Source organism: Oncorhynchus masou, chromosome 24 (assembly GCF_036934945.1).
Source record: "Oncorhynchus masou masou isolate Uvic2021 chromosome 24, UVic_Omas_1.1, whole genome shotgun sequence".
In the NCBI taxonomy this organism is placed as follows: domain Eukaryota; kingdom Metazoa; phylum Chordata; class Actinopteri; order Salmoniformes; family Salmonidae; genus Oncorhynchus; species Oncorhynchus masou.
The window spans coordinates 1,862,973-1,882,307 of NC_088235.1; the positions used below are offsets into that span (position 1 = coordinate 1,862,973).

The 19,335-nt window shown below is 46.4% G+C and overlaps 1 protein-coding gene across 1 annotated transcript in view; it reads left to right on the forward strand.

Annotated features, from left to right (window-relative positions):
- The window catches only part of LOC135513359 (ryanodine receptor 2-like), a 382,179-nt gene that overhangs the window by 63,969 nt on the left and 298,875 nt on the right, over nt 1–19,335 (forward strand). Inside the window, 3 exon segments of the mRNA XM_064936287.1 lie at nt 3,558–3,705; nt 8,412–8,617; nt 16,608–16,782. Of these exon segments, the coding sequence (XP_064792359.1) occupies nt 3,558–3,705; nt 8,412–8,617; nt 16,608–16,782 (529 nt within the window).

Here is a 19,335-nt window from a genome sequence, read left to right on the forward strand (position 1 = left end):
TGCTGATGGGCCCACTACAGAGGTACTGATGGGCCCACTACAGAGGTACTGATGGGCCCACTACAGAGGTACTGATGGGCCCACTACAGAGGTACTGATGGGCCCACTACAGAGGTGCTGCTGTAGCTAGAACTATCACCACTGGGAGGTGCGAGTCTGACATTTTCCTGATCTGCCTGTCAGCTCAAGTTAACCTTAGCTTAGTACATACTAACGACTAGACTACAGACTATACTACAGGGTGGAGAGTGGAGGGAGAGGGCTTGGAGAGGTGATGACTGGTAGAGCTTCTACATGGAGGAAGGAGAGGGGATGACTGGTAGGAAGGAGAGGGGATGACTGGTAGGAAGGAGAGGGGATGACTAGTAGGACTGCTACATGGAGGAAGGAGAGGGGATGACTGGTAGAGCTTCTACATGGAGGAAGGAGAGGGGATGACTGGTAGAGCTTCTACATGGAGGAAGGAGAGGGGATGACTGGTTGGAAGGAGAGGGGATGACTGGTAGAGCTTCTACATGGAGGAAGGAGAGGGGATGACTGGTAGGAAGGAGAGGGGATGACTGGTAGGAAGGAGAGAGGATGACTGGTAGGACTGCTAAATGGAGGAAGGAGAGGGGATGACTGGTAGGAAGGAGAGGGGATGACTGGTAGGAAGGAGAGGGGATGACTGGTAGGAAGGAGAGGGGATGACTGGTAGGAAGGATAGGGGATGACTGGTAGGAAGGAGAGGGGATGACTGGTAGGAAGGAGAGGGGATGACTGGTAGGAAGGAGAGGGGATGACTGGTAGGAAGGAGAGGGGATGACTGGTAGGAAGGAGAGGGGATGACTGGTAGGAAGGAGAGGGGATGACTGGTAGGAAGGAGAGGGGATGACTGGTAGGAAGGAGAGGGGATGACTGGTAGGAAGGAGAGGGGATGACTGGTAAGAAGGAGAGGATGACTGGTAAGAAGGAGAGGGGATGACTGGTAGGAAGGAGAGGGGATGACTGGTAGGAAGGAGAGGGGATGACTGGTAGGAAGGAGAGGGGATGACTGGTAAGAAGGAGAGGATGACTGGTAAGAAGGAGAGGGGATGACTGGTAGGAAGGAGAGGGGATGACTGGTAGGAAGGAGAGGGGATGACTGGTAGGAAGGATAGGGGATGACTGGTCGGAAGGAGGGGATGACTGGTAAGAAGGAGAGGGGATGACTGGTCGGAAGGAGAGGATGACTGGTAGGAAGGAGAGGGGATGACTGGTAGGAAGGAGAAGGGATGACTGGTAGGACTGCTACATGCAGGATTACAGCTGTCAGGGTTATTCATCAAGTGTGTTAAGACACATGCCGTTAAAGGTCCTGAGAATTGTCCTGGTAGTGGAACCAGGCTGACAGCCTGACACAACAGTCCATGGTTGTCATGGAGAAATATAGGTAGGCTTTAGTCTGGTACAGAGCAAGTCTAGAGGTTAGGGTTAGGCTGGTGCATATATTGTTTTAGAGGGGGTTAGGGTTAGTCTGGTGTATACATTGTTTGAGAGGGGGTTAGGGTTAGGCTGGTGTATATATTGTTTTAGAGGGGGTTAGGGTTAGTCTGGTGTATCCATTGTTTGAGAGGGGGTTAGGGTTAGTTTGGTGTATATATTGTTTTAGAGGGGGTTAGGCTGGTGCATATATTGTTTTAGAGGGTGTTAGGGTTAGTCTGGTGTATACATTCTTTGAGAGGGGGTTAGGGTTAGTCTGGTGTATATATTGTTTTAGAGGGGGTTAGGGTTAGTCTGGTGTATATATATTGTTTTAGAGGGGGTTAGGGTTAGTCTGGTGTATATATTGTTTTAGAGGGGGTTAGGGTTAGTCTGGTGTATATATTGTTTTAGAGGGGGTTAGGGTTAGTCTGGTGTATATATTGTTTTAGAGGGGGTTAGGGTTAGTCTGGTGTATATATTGTTTTAGAGGGGGTTAGGGTTAGTCTGGTGTATATATTGTTTTAGAGGGGGTTAGGGTTAGGCTGGTGCATATATTGTTTTAGAGGGGGTTAGGGTTAGTCTGGTGTATATGTTGTTTTAGAGGGGGTTAGGCTGGTGTATATATTGTTTTAGAGGGGGTTAGAGTTAGTATGGTGTATATATTGTTTTAGAGGGGGTTAGGGTTAGTCTGGTGAGAGGGGTAAGGCCTTCCATATTTGCCTTTGCGTTTATAAAGTTAGAGATACACGTAGTGAACACACATCCAATGACTTGCAGGGTAGAACATGTCCAGTCAGGAGAAACATTTCACTCAATACAACTAAGGGTACTTATCTTTCTGATATGTTTATGAAGTCCTAACTCCTCTTATTTAGGTCAGTGTGTTTATGAAGTCCTCCTCTTCTTTAGTTCAGTGTGTTTATGAAGTCATCCTCTTCTTTAGGTCAGTGTGTTTATGAAGTCCTAACTCCTCTTCTTTAGGTCAGTGTGTTTATGTAGTCCTAACTCCTCTTCTTTAGGTCAGTGTGTTTATGTAGTCCTAACTCCTCTTCTTTAGGTCAGTGTGTTTATGAAGTCCTAACTCCTCTTCTTTAGGTTAGTGTGTTTATGTAGTCCTAACTCCTCTTCTTTAGGTCAGTGTGTTTATGAAGTCCTAACTCCTCTTCTTTAGGTCAGTGTGTTTATGAAGTCCTCCTCTTCTTTAGGTCAGTGTGTTTATGAAGTCCTAACTCCTCTTCTTTAGGTCAGTGTGTTTATGAAGTCCTAACTCCTCTTCTTTAGGTCAGTGTGTTTATGAAGTCCTAACTCCTCTTATTTAGGTCAGTGTGTTTATGAAGTCCTATCTCCTCTTCTTTAGGTCAGTGTGTTTATGAAGTCCCAACGCATCTTCTTTAGTTTAGTGTGTTTATGAAGTCCTAACTCCTCTTCTTTAGGTCAGTGTGTTTATGAAGTCCTAACTCCTCTTCTTTAGGTCAGTGTGTTTATGAAGTCATCCTCTTCTTTAGGTCAGTGTGTTTATGAAGTCCTAACTCCTCTTCTTTAGGTCAGTGTGTTTATGAAGTCCTAACTCCTCTTCTTTAGGTCAGTGTGTTTATGAAGTCCTAACTCCTCTTATTTAGGTCAGTGTGTTTATGAAGTCCTAACTACTCTTCTTTAGGTCAGTGTGTTTATGAAATCCCAACTCACCTTCTTTAGTTTAGTGTGTTTATGAAGTCCTAACTCCTCTTCTTTAGGTCAGTGTGTTTATGAAGTCCTAACTCCTATTCTTTAGTTCAGTGTGTTTATGAAGTCCTAACTCATCTTCTTTAGGTCAGTGTGTTTATGAAGTCCTAACTCCTCTTCTTTAGGTCAGTGTGTTTATGAAGTCCTAACTCCTCTTATTTAGGTCAGTGTGTTTATGAAGTCCTAATTCCTCTTCTTTAGGTCAGTGTGTTTATGAAGTCCTCCTCTTCTTTAGGTCAGTGTGTTTATGAAGTCCTCATCTTCTTTACGTCAGTGTGTTTATGAAGTCCTAACTCCTCTTCTTTAGGTCAGTGTGTTTATGAAGTCCCAACTCATCTTCTTTAGTTTAGTGTGTTTATGAAGTCCTAACTATCTCCCCCTTCCTTGTGAAGGATGTGAAGAATCGTAGGAACCCCCGCTTGGTTCCGTACACTCTGCTGGACGAGAGGACCAAGAAGTCCAACAAGGACAGTCTGAGGGAGGCTGTCCGCACCCTGCTGGGGTACGGATACAACCTGGAGGCTCCGGATCAGGACCATGGTACAGTCAAAGCACACACACACCCCTGACCTCCTTTATGGTTCAGTCCAAACTCTACCTCACACACCCCTCACCTCCTTTATGGTTCAGTCCAAACTCTACCTCACACACCCATCACCTCCTTTATGATTCAGTCCAAACTCTACCTCACACACCCCTCACCTCCTTTATGGTTCAGTCCAAACACTCTACCTCAAACACCCCTCACCTCCTTTATGGTTCAGTCCAAACACTCTACCTCACACACCCCTCACCTCCTTTATGGTTCAGTCCAAACACTCTACCTCACACACCCTCACCTCCTTTATGGTTCAGTCCAAACACTCTACCTCACACACCCCTCACCTCCTTTATGGTTCAGTCCAAACACTCTATCTCACACACCCATCACCTCCTTTATGGTTCAGTCCAAACTCTACCTCACACACCGCTCACCTCCTTTATGGTTCAGTCCAAACACTCTACCTCACCTCCCTCCACATCGGCGACCTGGGTTAAATCCACTACCCCTGACAGTGACAATACCCTCCTACTCTCCCTCCACATCAGTGACCTGGGTTAAATCCACTACCCCTGACAGAGACAATACCCTCCTACTCTCCCTCCACATCAGTGACCTGGGTTAAATCCACTACCCCTGACAGAGACAATACACTCCTACTCTCCCTCCACATCAGTGACCTGGGTTAAATCCACTACCCCTGACAGAGACAATACCCTCCACATCAGTGACCTGGGTTAAATCCACTACCCCTGACAGAGACAATACCCTCCTACTCTCCCTCATTCATCAGTGACCTGGGTTAAATCCACTACCCCTGACATTGACAATACCCTCCTACTCTCCCTCCACATCAGTGACCTGGGTTAAATCCACTACCCCTGACAGAGACAATACCCTCCTACTCTCCCTCCACATCAGTGACCTGGGTTAAATCCACTACCCCTGACAGTGACAATACCCTCCTACTCTCCCTCCACATCAGTGACCTGGGTTAAATCCACTACCCCTGACAGAGACAATACCCTCCTACTCTCCCTCCACATCAGTGACCTGGGTTAAATCCACTACCCCTGACAGAGACAATACCCTCCTACTCTCCCTCCACATCAGTGACCTGGGTTAAATCCACTACCCCTGACAGAGACAATACCCTCCTACTCTCCCTCCACATCAGTGACCTGGGTTAAATCCACTACCCCTGACAGTGACAATACCCTCCTACTCTTCCTCATTCATCAGAGCCCAACAGCACATAAAACCCCACAGAGTCTCTTATATAAGCCCAATGACGAGTTGACCCACTAGTCTGTTCAGAGGGGCTTTTATGACGCACAGGGAGATTTCTGTTTCCTCGTGACATGATTGTATTTACTGTTCTATTGCAGGAGCATGCAGCAGTTGTCTGTGTACACACCCAGACAAATATCATTTTAATATAGCTTTCACTGTGGCGCTAGCTGTGGCGCTAGCTGTGGAGTTAGCTGTGACGCTAGCTGTGGAGATAGCTGCGATGCTAGCTGTGGAGATAACCGCGATGCTAGCTGTGGAGATAGCTGTGGCACTAGCTGTGGAGATAGCTGTGGAGATAGCTGCGATGCTAGCTGTGGAGATAGCTGTGGCACTAGCTGTGGAGATAGCCGTGATGCTAGCTGTGGAGATAGCCGTGACGCTAGCTGTGGAGATAGCCGTGACACTAGCTGTGGCGCTAGCTGTGGAGATAGCCGTGGAGATAGCTGTGGCGATAGCTGTGGCGCTAGCTGTGGAGATAGCTGTGGAGCCTGGCTATTGCTAGCTAGTTTTAGTACCCTTCAAGACACATTTTGTTGAGGGATATCCAGGGTGGAGTTGTTTTGAGAAATGATCACACTGATTAACCAACCTACAACAGGTTGTGTATTAATGTCAGAGTATAGTATAGGATATTACACTACCCTGGTAGTCGTCAAAGCCGTCACCACGTAGATAAAGAGCTCCAGTTGTTGGATGTTCAGTTCAAATGCATTGGCCTCTTGTTGGACTGTGTCCCGAGAGGTAGACAGGAGCAGACCACTGGTCCTCTCTAAGCCAGAACAGTTCATAAATATCTGATGGGATGAGGAGATGAGGAAGATGTTGATGGGGAGATGAGGAAGATGTTGATGAGGAGATAATGAAGACGTTGTGATGAGGAGATGAGGAAGATGTTGATGAGAAGATAAGGAAGAAGTTGTCTTCAGGAAGACGTTGTCTAACATGTTGTCTGGCCCTGTTGTTTCAGCAGACATCAGTAACATGTTGTCTGGCCCTGTTGTTTCAGCAGCCAGAGCAGACATCAGTAACATGTTGTCCTGCCCTGTTGTTCCAGCAGCCAGAGCAGACATCAGTAACATGTTGTCTGGCCCTGTTGTTTCAGCAGACATCAGTAACATGTTATCTGGCCCTGTTGTTCCAGCAGACATCAGTAACGTGTTGTCTGGCCCTGTTGTTTCAGCAGCCAGAGCAGACATCAGTAACATGTTGTCCTGCCCTGTTGTTCCAGCAGCCAGAGCAGACATCAGTAACATGTTGTCTGGCCCTGTTGTTTCAGCAGACATCAGTAACATGTTATCTGGCCCTGTTGTTCCAGCAGCCAGAGCAGACATCAGTAACATGTTGTCTGGCCCTGTTGTTTCAGCAGACATCAGTAACATGTTGTCTGGCCCTGTTGTTCCAGCAGCCAGAGCAGACATCAGTAACATGTTGTCTGGCCCTGTTGTTCCAGCAGCCAGAGCAGACATCAGTAACATGTTGTCTGGCCCTGTTGTTCCAGCAGCCAGAGCAGACATCAGTAACATGTTGTCTGGCCCTGTTGTTCCAGCAGCCAGAGCAGACATCAGTAACGTGTTGTCTGGCCCTGTTGTTCCAGCAGACATCAGTAACATGTTGTCTGGCCCTGTTGTTCCAGCAGCCAGAGCAGACATCAGTAACATGTTGTCTGGCCCTGTTGTTCCAGCAGACATCAGTAACATGTTGTCTGGCCCTGTTGTTCCAGCAGCCAGAGCAGACATCAGTAACATGTTGTCTGGCCCTGTTGTTCCAGCAGCCAGAGCAGACATCAGTAACATGTTGTCTGGCCCTGTTGTTCCAGCAGCCAGAGCAGACATCAGTAACGTGTTGTCTGGCCCTGTTGTTCCAGCAGACATCAGTAACATGTTGTCTGGCCCTGTTGTTTCAGCAGCCAGAGCAGACATCAGTAACATGTTGTCTGGCCCTGTTGTTCCAGCAGACATCAGTAACATGTTATCTGGCCCTGTTGTTCCAGCAGCCAGAGCAGACATCAGTAACGTGTTGTCTGGCCCTGTTGTTTCAGCAGACATCAGTAACGTGTTGTCTGGCCCTGTTGTTCCAGCAGCCAGAGCAGACATCAGTAACATGTTGTCTGGCCCTGTTGTTCCAGCAGCCAGAGCTATCATCAGTAACATGTTGTCTGGCCCTGTTGTTCCAGCAGCCAGAGCAGACATCAGTAACATGTTGTCTGGCCCTGTTGTTCCAGCAGCCAGAGCTATCATCAGTAACGTGTTGTCTGGCCCTGTTGTTTCAGCAGACATCAGTAACATGTTGTCTGGCCCTGTTGTTCCAGCAGCCAGAGCAGACATCAGTAACATGTTGTCTGGCCCTGTTGTTCCAGCAGCCAGAGCAGACATCAGTAACATGTTGTCTGGCCCTGTTGTTCCAGCAGCCAGAGCAGACATCAGTAACATGTTGTCTGGCCCTGTTGTTCCAGCAGACATCAGTAACATGTTGTCTGGCCCTGTTGTTCCAGCAGCCAGAGCAGACATCAGTAACATGTTGTCTGGCCCTGTTGTTCCAGCAGACATCAGTAACATGTTGTCTGGCCCTGTTGTTCCAGCAGCCAGAGCAGACATCAGTAACATGTTGTCTGGCCCTGTTGTTCCAGCAGACATCAGTAACATGTTGTCTGGCCCTGTTGTTCCAGCAGCCAGAGCTATCATCAGTAACGTGTTGTCTGGCCCTGTTGTTCCAGCAGACATCAGTAATGTGTTATCTGGCCCTGTTGTTTCAGCAGCCAGAGCAGACATCAGTAACATGTTGTCTGGCCCTGTTGTTCCAGCAGACATCAGTAACGTGTTGTCCTGCCCTGTTGTTCCAGCAGCCAGAGCAGACATCAGTAACATGTTGTCTGGCCCTGTTGTTCCAGCAGACATCAGTAACATGTTGTCTGGCCCTGTTGTTCCAGCAGCCAGAGCAGACATCAGTAACATGTTGTCCTGCCCTGTTGTTTCAGCAGCCAGAGCAGACATCAGTAACATGTTGTCTGGCCCTGTTGTTCCAGCAGCCAGAGCAGACATCAGTAACATGTTGTCTGGCCCTGTTGTTCCAGCAGCCAGATCAGACATCAGTAACGTGTTGTCTGGCCCTGTTGTTCCAGCAGCCAGAGCAGACATCAGTAACATGTTGTCTGGCCCTGTTGTTCCAGCAGACATCAGTAACGTGTTGTCTGGCCCTGTTGTTCCAGCAGACATCAGTAACATGTTGTCTGGCCCTGTTGTTCCAGCAGCCAGAGCAGACATCAGTAACATGTTGTCTGGCCCTGTTGTTCCAGCAGACATCAGTAACGTGTTGTCTGGCCCTGTTGTTCCAGCAGACATCAGTAACGTGTTGTCTGGCCCTGTTGTTCCAGCAGACATCAGTAACATGTTGTCCTGCCCTGTTGTTCCAGCAGCCAGAGCAGACATCAGTAACGTGTCTGCTGAGCGGTTCCGTATCTTCCGAGCTGAGAAGACGTACAGTGTGAACGCTGGGAAGTGGTACTTTGAGTTTGAGGTGCTGACGTCAGGCGAGATGAGGGTCGGCTGGGCGCGGCCTGGCTGTCTACCTGACCAGGAGCTGGGCTCTGACCAACACGCCTTCGTCTTCGACGGATTCAAGGTGAGTCGGGAATTCCCACACACGTTTATTGAGGTTTATTAAAAGAAATGTTTCAACACGTAGAAGAAGTTTACAACGTCCAGACCTTCATAAGTGTTCACAGAACTATCAGAGCACCTTATTCAGTTGAGATGTTGTGTCAGTGGCCTACCCACAATACCCCATAATGACAAATTGGAATTATGTTTTTAGAATTTTTTAACAAATTAATTAAAAATGAAAAGCTGACATGTCTAGAGTCAGTCAGTATAAATGAGAAGCTGACATGTCTAGAGTCAGTATAAATGAGAAGCTGACATGTCTAGAGTCAGTCAGTATAAATGAGAAGCTGACATGTCTAGAGTCAGTCAGTATAAATGAGAAGCTGACATGTCTAGAGTCAGTCAGTATAAATGAGAAGCTGACATGTCTGGAGTCAGTCAGTATAAATGAGAAGCTGACATGTCTAGAGTCAGTCAGTATAAATGAGAAGCTGCCATGTCTAGAGTCAGTCAGTATAAATGAGAAGCTGACATGTCTAGAGTCAGTCAGTATAAATGAGAAGCTGACATGTCTAGAGTCAGTCAGTCAGTATAAATGAGAAGCTGACATGTCTAGAGTCAGTCAGTCAGTATAAATGAGAAGCTGACATGTCTAGAGTCGGTCAGTATAAATGAGAAGCTGACATGTCTAGAGTCAGTCAGTATAAATGAGAAGCTGACATGTCTAGAGTCAGTCAGTCAGTATAAATGAGAAGCTGACATGTCTAGAGTCAGTCAGTATAAATGAGAAGCTGACATGTCTAGAGTCAGTCAGTCAGTATAAATGAGAAGCTGACATGTCTAGAGTCAGTCAGTCAGTATAAATGAGAAGCTGACATGTCTAGAGTCAGTCAGTCAGTATAAATGAGAAGCTGACATGTCTAGAGTCAGTCAGTCAGTATAAATGAGAAGCTGCCATGTCTAGAGTCAGTCAGTATAAATGAGAAGCTGACATGTCTAGAGTCAGTCAGTATAAATGAGAAGCTGACATGTCTAGAGTCAGTCAGTCAGTATAAATGAGAAGCTGACATGTCTAGAGTCAGTCAGTCAGTATAAATGAGAAGCTGACATGTCTAGAGTCAGTCAGTCAGTATAAATGAGAAGCTGACATGTCTAGAGTCAGTCAGTATAAATGAGAAGCTGCCATGTCTAGAGTCAGTCAGTATAAATGAGAAGCTGACATGTCTAGAGTCAGTCAGTATAAATGAGAAGCTGACATGTCTAGAGTCAGTCAGTCAGTATAAATGAGAAGCTGACATGTCTAGAGTCAGTCAGTCAGTATAAATGAGAAGCTGACATGTCTAGAGTCAGTCAGTATAAATGAGAAGCTGACATGTCTAGAGTCAGTCAGTCAGTATAAATGAGAAGCTGACATGTCTAGAGTCAGTCAGTCAGTATAAATGAGAAGCTGACATGTCTAGAGTCAGTCAGTCAGTATAAATGAGAAGCTGACATGTCTAGAGTCAGTCAGTATAAATGAGAAGCTGCCATGTCTAGAGTCAGTCAGTATAAATGAGAAGCTGCCATGTCTAGAGTCAGTCAGTATAAATGAGAAGCTGACATGTCTAGAGTCAGTCAGTATAAATGAGAAGCTGACATGTCTAGAGTCGGTCAGTATAAATGAGAAGCTGACATGTCTAGAGTCAGTCAGTATAAATGAGAAGCTGACATGTCTAGAGTCAGTCAGTCAGTATAAATGAGAAGCTGACATGACTAGAGTCAGTCAGTTAGTTTAAATGAGAAGCTGACATGTCTAGAGTCAGTCAGTATAAATGAGAAGCTGCCAGGTCTAGAGTCAGTCAGTATAAATGAGAAGCTGACATGTCTAGAGTCAGTCAGTCAGTATAAATGAGAAGCTGCCAGGTCTAGAGTCAGTCAGTATAATATACCTAGGAGTTCATATGTGCTTATTAACAAGTCATATGATATGTTACACGGACTCACTCTGTGTGCAATAATAGTGTTTAACCTGATAGTTGAATGACTTCCTGATCTCTGTACTTCACACATACAATTATCAGTCCAGCAGTGAATTTCAAACACAGATTCAACCACAAAGACAACATCCTAGAGGAAAACCTGCTTCAGTCTGCTTTCCACCAGACACTGGGAGATGAATTCACCTTTCAGCAAGACGATAACCTATGTTCCTGAGAGGGTTACAGTTTTGGCTTAAATCTACGTGACAATCTATGACAAGACTTGAAAGTGGTTGTCTTGCAATGATCAACAACCAATTTGACAAGAGCTTGAAGAACTTTGAATAGAATAATAGGGAAAATGTTGCACAATTCAGGTGTGGAAAGATCTTAGAGAAAGACTCACAGCTGTAATCGCTCTTAGAGACGTACCCAGAATGACTTATAGCTGTAATCGCTCTTAGAGAAAGACTCACAGCTGTAATCACTCTTAGAGACGTACCCAGAAAGACTCACAGCTGTAATCGCTCTTAGAGACGTACCCAGAATGACTTATAGCTGTAATCGCTCTTAGAGAAAGACTCACAGCTGTAATCACTCTTAGAGACGTACCCAGAAAGACTCACAGCTGTAATCGCTCTTAGAGACGAACCCAGAATGACTTATAGCTGTAATCGCTCTTAGAGACGTACCCAGAAAGACTCACAGCTGTAATCGCTCTTAGAGACGTACCCAGAAAGACTTATAGCTGTAATCGCTCTTAGAGAATGACCCAGAAAGACTCACAGCTGTAATCACTCTTAGAGACGTACCCAGAATGACTTATAGCTGTAATCGCTCTTAGAGACGTACCCAGAATGACTTATAGCTGTAATCACTCTTAGAGAATGACCCAGAAAGACTCACAGCTGTAATCACTCTTAGAGAATGACCTAGAAAGACTCACAGCTGTAATCACTCTTAGAGAATGACCCAGAAAGACATATAGCTGTAATCACTCTTAGAGAATGACCCAGAAAGACTTATAGCTGTAATCACTCTTAGAGAATGACCCAGAAAGACTCACAGCTGTAATCACTCTTAGAGAATTACCCAGAAAGACTTATAGCTGTAATCACTCTTAGAGAATGACCCAGAAAGACTCACAGCTGTAATCACTCTTAGAGAATTACCCAGAAAGACTCACAGCTGTAATCACTCTTAGAGAATTACCCACTCACAGCTGTAATCGCTCTTAGAGAATTACACACTCACAGCTGTAATTGCTGCCAAAGGTGCTTCTACAAAGTATTGACTCAGGGGTGTGAATACTTAATCAGCAGGACACCTCTCGACAACTTCCCGCAAAATTGGAGGGCTGCAATTCAAATAAATAATCATAAACATTAACGATATTAAACATCAAGGTACATACAAGTGTCTTATATTGGTTAAAAGCTTAAATTCTTGTTAATCTAACTGCATTGTCCGATTTACAATAGGCTTTACAGCGAAAGCATGCCATGCGATTGTTTGAAGACGGAGCCTTACATCAAAACCAACACAGGCTTCGTAAAATCACAAAGTGCTATTAAATATTCACTTACTTTTTGAAAATCTTCCTCTGATTTGTCATCCAAAGGGTCCCAGCTACAACATGCATGGTCGTTTTGTGAGATAAAATCCTTCTTTATATCCCAAAAGGTCAGTTGAGTTGGCGCCCTCGATTTGAGTAATCCACTCATTCAACATGCAGAGAAAGGTATCCAAAAAGTTACTCCTAAACTTAGTTAAAACAAGTCAAAATACTTTTCTACTTAATCCTCGGATACCCTAAAATGTAATTAAACTATACTATTTCATACGGAAAGAATTATGTTCAATAGAAAACCCAATAGAAAAGCTAAATGAGCACATCCTTTTGTCGTGTGACAAAAGTCTGATTTCTAACTCAGACTCCCCCTACCAAAACTCAAAATTCTTCTTCGTTTGGGAAGAAACAAGCCTGAAACCTTGAACAAAGACTGTTGACATCTAGTGGAAGCCATAGGAATTGCAATCTGGGAGCCAGAAATGCATAGGACTCATAGTTTTCCATTGTAAGAGCATGTGCTCTCAAAATAAATCCTGTCCATGTCTAAATCCATGTCTAAAAAAAAAATGTTTTCACTCTTTCATTATGTTGTGTGTAAATTAGTGAGAATTTTATTTTTAAATCATTTTTAATTTAGTCTGTAACACAACAACATGTGGATTAAGGAGTAAGAATACTTTCTGAATGTACAACAACAATAACAACAACAACAACAATAACAACGACAACGATAACAGCAGTGATCCTATGACTTTTGAAACAACCCACAAACTGGTTGAATTAATCACATTATTCAACAAACACATCTGATTGGATTAGCAAAAAGTCATCAACGTTATTTAGTTGTAGTTGTTGTTTTCACCCAACTTTTAGCCTAATTCCAATGGCATGGTGAATTATTTTGTTGAATTCACGTTCGTTGACAACTCATCCACATGTGTATTAAAACTAGACTGACTAACTGAACTAACTAACTGAACTAACGTCTGCACCCTTATAAGCACCTTATAAACACCTTATAAACACCGTATAAACTGCACAAGCACCAAAACCCCTGTTGTTTTGACATGTGGTAATAGATTGTATTGATTAGGCTGTACTTGCTGTTGAAACGTAACACCTGGAAACTGGAAATAGTGTTTCCGTCAGGACAGCTTGTAGAAGAAATAGAGGTTGTAGAAGACAGCCAGCTACATTGTGAAGCATTGTGATTTTTTTCAATATCTATTGTCATTTGAGGAAGTAAATGATATCTGCGTTCTAAGTCCTGCGACCCCTAAATCATCAGTACTATAACGTTTGATGGCACCATCACCAATCTGAGGTTATAAAGAGGAGTGCTTCCCCCTGGTGGACGGGGTCAGGACATCAGCTTGTCTCATGTAGTAACATGTGGAGTCAGGGGAAAGTAGAGTGGTAACAATCCAGGTGAAAGCTATGATCCCTTATTGATGTCACTTGTTAAATCCACTTCAATCAGTGTAGATGAAGGAGAGGAATATTTAACCTCCTTTGAACAGGGTGTGGTAGTAGGGTCCAGGGGCACCGGTTTGTGTCAAGAACTGCAACGCTGCTGGTTTTTTCCACTCAACAGTTTCCCTGAGTGTATCAAGAATGGTCCACCACCCAAAGGACATCCGGCCACCTTGACAAAACTGTTGGGGAAGCATTGGAGTCAACATGGACCAGCATCCCCTGTGTCACTCTTTCAGACACCTTGTAGAGTCCACATGGACCAGCATCCCCTGTGTCACTCTTTCAGACACCTTGTAGAGTCCACATGGACCAGCATCCCCTGTGTCACTCTTTAAGACACCTTGTAGAGTCCACATGGACCAGCATCCCCTGTGCCACTCTTTAAGACACCTTGTAGAGTCCACATGGACCAGCATCCCCTGTGTCACTCTTTAAGACACCTTGTAGAGTCCACATGGACCAGCATCCCCTGTGTCACTCTTTAAGACACCTTGTAGAGTCAACATGGACCAGCATCCCCTGTGTCACTCTTTAAGACACCTTGTAGAGTCCACATGGACCAGCATCCCCTGTGTCACTCTTTAAGACACCTTGTAGAGTCCACATGGACCAGCATCCCATGTGTCACTCTTTAAGACACCTTGTAGAGTCCACATGGACCAGCATCCCATGTGTCACTCTTTCAGACACCTTGTAGAGTCAACATGGACCAGCATCCCCTGTGTCACTCTTTAAGACACCTTGTAGAGTCCACATGGACCAGCATCCCCTGTGTCACTCTTTAAGACACCTTGTAGAGTCCACATGGACCAGCATCCCCTGTGTCACTCTTTAAGACACCTTGTAGAGTCCACATGGACCAGCATCCCCTGTGTCACTCTTTAAAACACCTTGTAGAGTCCACATGGACCAGCATCCCCTGTGTCACTCTTTCAGACACCTTGTAGAGTCCATGACCCGACGAATCCAGGCTGTTCTGATGGAGGTGGGGGCAACTCAAATATTAGGAAGGGGTTCCTAATGTTTTGTACACTCACTGTATTTCTCTCTAGTTTAATCATTTAGAGATCATTTAAAAAAAGCACTTATACACAATTAAACTGGGCTCTAGAAAGATCTCCTGTAGTGACTGTGCAGCAGCCCATTCATTGGACTTCCCTTCTCTCTCTCTCAGTGGGCAGAGAGCAGCCGATGATGAGGCCCTGAGTGACTCACATCACAGCTCTGTGTGCAAAACCAAATGGCACCCTATTCCCTATGTAGTGCACTAATTTTGGTCAGAGCCCTATGGATCCTGGTCAAAACGTAATGCACTACAGAGGGAACAGGGTGCCATTTGGGATCACGTACAGAATCAGGTGGGAGAGGGGGGAGCTATTTCTGCTCTGCGAGAGGACGATGAGAGGTCACGTAGAAGTGTGTGTGTGTGGGACGGAGTGGAGGGGGAGCCAGTACATTGTGGGACTGGAAATAGACTGAATGCGTTGGCTGATTGAGGATTCAAGGACTCTCCATGTAATTATAGTATAATGTGGAGAGGGAGTGGGGGGTGGGGGGGGGTGGAGAGGGAGTGGTGGGGGGGGGGGGTGGGGGTGGAGAGGGAGTGGGGGGAGTGGCGGGGGGTGGAGAGGGAGTGGGGGTGGAGAGGGAGAGGGAGTGGGGGGGTGGAGAGGGAGTGGGGGGGGGGGGTGGAGAGGGAGTGGGGGGGGGAGTGGGGGGGTGGAGAGGTGGGGGGTGGAGAGGGAGGTGGGGTGGAGAGGGAGTGGGGGGGGTGGAGAGGGAGTGGGGGGGTGGAGAGGGAGTGGGGGTGGAGAGGGAGTGGGGGGGGGGGGGGTGGAGAGGAGTGGGGGGTGGAGAGGGAGTGGGGGTGGAGAGGGAGGGGGGTGGAGAGGGAGTGGGGGAGTGGAGAGGGAGAGGGGATGGAAAGGGAGTGGGGGGAGTGGGGGGTGGAGAGGGAGGGGGATGGAGAGGGAGTGGGGGGGGTGGAGAGGGAGGGGGGATGGAGAGGGAGTGGGGGGGGAGTGAGAGAGAGAAAGAGGGAGGAGGGGTGCAGAGAGGGAGAGTTCTCCCATCTCCACAGAGGAACTCTGGAGCTCTGTCAGAGTGACCATTGGGTTCTTGGTCTCCTCCCTGACCAAGGCCCTTCTCCCCCGATTGTTCAGTTTGTCCGGGTGGCCAGCTCTAGGAAGAGTCTTGGTGGTTCCAAACTTCTTCCATTTAAGAATGATGGAGGCCACTGTGCTCTTGGGGACCTTCAATGCTGCAGAAATGTTTTGGTACACAATCCTGTCTCGGAGCTCTTCTGACAATTCCTTTGACCTCATTACTTGGTTTTTGCTCTGACATTCACTGTCAACTGTGGGACCTTATATAGACAGGTGTGTGCCTTTTAAATAATATCACTGTCAACTGTGAGACCTTTTATAGACAGGTGTGTGCCTTTCCAAATAATATCACTGTCAACTGTGGGACCTTATATAGACAGGTGTGTGCCTTTCCAAATAATATCACTGTCTACTGTGGGACCTTTTATAGACAGGTGTGTGCCTTTCCAAATAATATCACTGTCAACTGTGGGACCTTATATAGACAGGTGTGTGCCTTTCCAAATAATATCACTGTCAACTGTGGGACCTTATATAGACAGGTGTGTGTCTTTCCAAATAATATCACTGTCAACTGTGGGACCTTATATAGACAGGTGTGTGCCTTTCCAAATCATGTCCAATCAATATAATTTACCACAGGTGGACTCCAAGTTGTAGAAACATCTCAAGGATGCTCAATGGAAACAGGATGCACCTGAGCTCAATTTAGAGTCTCGTAGCAAAGGGTCTGAATACTTATGTAAATGAGGTCCCTGTTTTCACTTTGTTATTATGGTGTATTGTGTGTAGATTGTTGAGGATTTGTATTTTATTTAATACATGTTAGAATAAGGCTGTAATGTAACACAATGTGGAGAAAGGGGTCTGAATACTATATCCCTGTGTGTGTTCCAGGCCCAGCTGTGGCACCAGGGTAACGAGCACTTCGGCAGGTCGTGGGGTCCAGGGGACGTGGTGGGCTGTATGGTCGATCTGAACGAACACACCATGATGTTCACCCACAACGGAGAGGTGCTCCTGGACCACTCAGGGTCGGAACTGGCCTTCAAGGACTTTGAGGTTTGGGAAGGTCAGTGTGTGTACTGTCTACTCAAAATGACTGTCTACACCACCCTATGTCTGTCCTACTGTCTACACCACCCTATGTCTGTCCTACTGTCTACACCACCCTATGTCTGTCCTACTGTCTACACCACCCTATGTGTTAGTCTGTCCTACTGTCTACCCCACCCTATGTATGTCCTACTGTCTACACCACCCTATGTCTGTCCTACTGTCTACACCACCCTATGTATGTCCTACTGTCTACACCACCCTATGTCTGTCCTACTGTCTACACCACCCTATGTATGTCCTACTGTCTACACCACCCTATGTGTTAGTCTGTCCTACTGTCTACACCACCCTATGTCTGTCCTACTGTCTACACCACCCTATGTTTGTCCTACTGTCTACACCACCCTATGCCTGTCCTACTGTCTACACCACCCTATGTCTGTCCTAGTGTCTACACCACCCTATGTGTTAGTCTGTCCTACTATCTACACCACCCTATGTCTGTCCTACTGTCTACACCACCCTATGTGTTAGTCTGTCCTACTGTCTACACCACCCTATGTGTTAGTCTGTCCTACTGTCTACACCACCCTATGTATGTCCTACTGTCTACACCACCCTATGTCTGTCCTACTGTCTACACCACCCTATGTCTGTCCTACTGTCTACACCACCCTATGTGTTAGTCTGTCCTACTGTCTACACCACCCTATGTATGTCCTACTGTCTACACCACCCTGTGTCTGTCCTACTGTCTACACCACCCTATGTGTTAGTCTGTCCTACTGTCTACACCACCCTATGTGTTAGTCTGTCCTACTGTCTACACCACCCTATGTCTGTCCTACTGTCTACACCACCCTATGTCTGTCCTACTGTCTACACCACCCTATGTGTTAGTCTGTCCTACTGTCTACACCACCCTATGTATGTCCTACTGTCTACACCACCCTGTGTCTGTCCTACTGTCTACACCACCCTATGTGTTAGTCTGTCCTACTGTCTACACCACCCTATGTGTTAGTCTGTCCTACTGTCTACACCACCCTATGTCTGTCCTACTGTCTACACCACCCTATGTCTGTCCTACTGTCTACACCACCCTATGTGTTAGTCTGACCTACTGTCTACACCACCCTATGTGTTAGTCTGTCCTACTGTCTACACCACCCTATGTGTTAGTCTGTCCTACTGTCTACCCCACCCTATGTGTTAGTCTGTCCTACTGTCTACACCACCCTATGTCTGTCCTACTGTCTACACCACCCTATGTGTTAGTATGTCCTACTGTCTACACCACCCTATGTTTGTCCTACTGTCTACACCACCCTATGTCTGTCCTACTGTCTACACCACCCTATGTCTATCCTACTGTCTACACCACCCTATGTCTGTCCTACTGTCTACACCACCCTATGTCTGTCCTACTGTCTACACCACCCTATGTCTGTCCTACTGTCTACACCACCCTATGTGTTAGTCTGTCTTACTGTCTACACCACCCTATGTGTTAGTCTGTCTTACTGCACTAATAAGTGCATCGATGACATCGTCCCCACAATGACCGTATGTACATATCCCAACCAGAAGCCATGGATTACAGGCAACATCCATGCTGAGCTAAAGGCTGGAGCTGCTGCTTTCAAGGACACTAAGCCGGACTCTTTTAAGAAATCCCGTTACGACTTCCGACGAGCAATCAAACAGGCAAAGTATCAATACAGGTCTAATATCGAATCCTGATATCGCCTGCTTTGACCCTCGTCGGATGTGGCAGGGCTTCACGGATCACAAAGGGAAACCCAGCCGTGAACTGGCCAGTGACGCGAACCCACCAGACGAGCTAAATGCCTTCTATGTCCGCTTCGAGCTAAGCAATGCTGAACCATGCATTAGATGACCCGCTGTTCCAGGTGAATGTGTAATCTCGCTCTCCATAGCCGATGTGACTAAGACTTTTAAACATGTTACCATTCACAAGACACATTACCAGAATGTGTGCTCAGAGCATGCGCTGACCAGCTGGCACGTGACTTCAACCTCTCCCTCACTCAGTCTGTAATACCTACATGTTTCAAGTGGTACCAATGCACCAAGTCCTGGACAGCTTCTACCCCCAAGTCATAGACTGTTCTCTCTGCAACCACACGACAAGCCGTACCGATGCACCAAGTCCTGGACAGCTTCTACCCCCAAGTCATAGACTGTTCTCTCTGCAACCACACGACAAGCCATACCGATGCACCAAGTCCTGGACAGCTTCTACCCCAAGTCATAGACTGTTCTCTCTGCAACCACACGACAAGCTGTACCGATGCACCAAGTCCTGAACAGCTTCTACCCCAAGTCATAGACTGTTCTCTCTGCAACCACACGACAAGCCGTACCGATGCACCAAGTCCTGGACAGCTTCTACCCCAAGTCATAGACTGTTCTCTCTGCAACCACACGACAAGCCGTACCGATGCACCAAGTCCTGGACAGCTTCTACCCCAAGTCATAGACTGTTCTCTCTGCAACCACACGACAAGCCGTACCGATGCACCAAGTCCTGGACAGCTTCTAC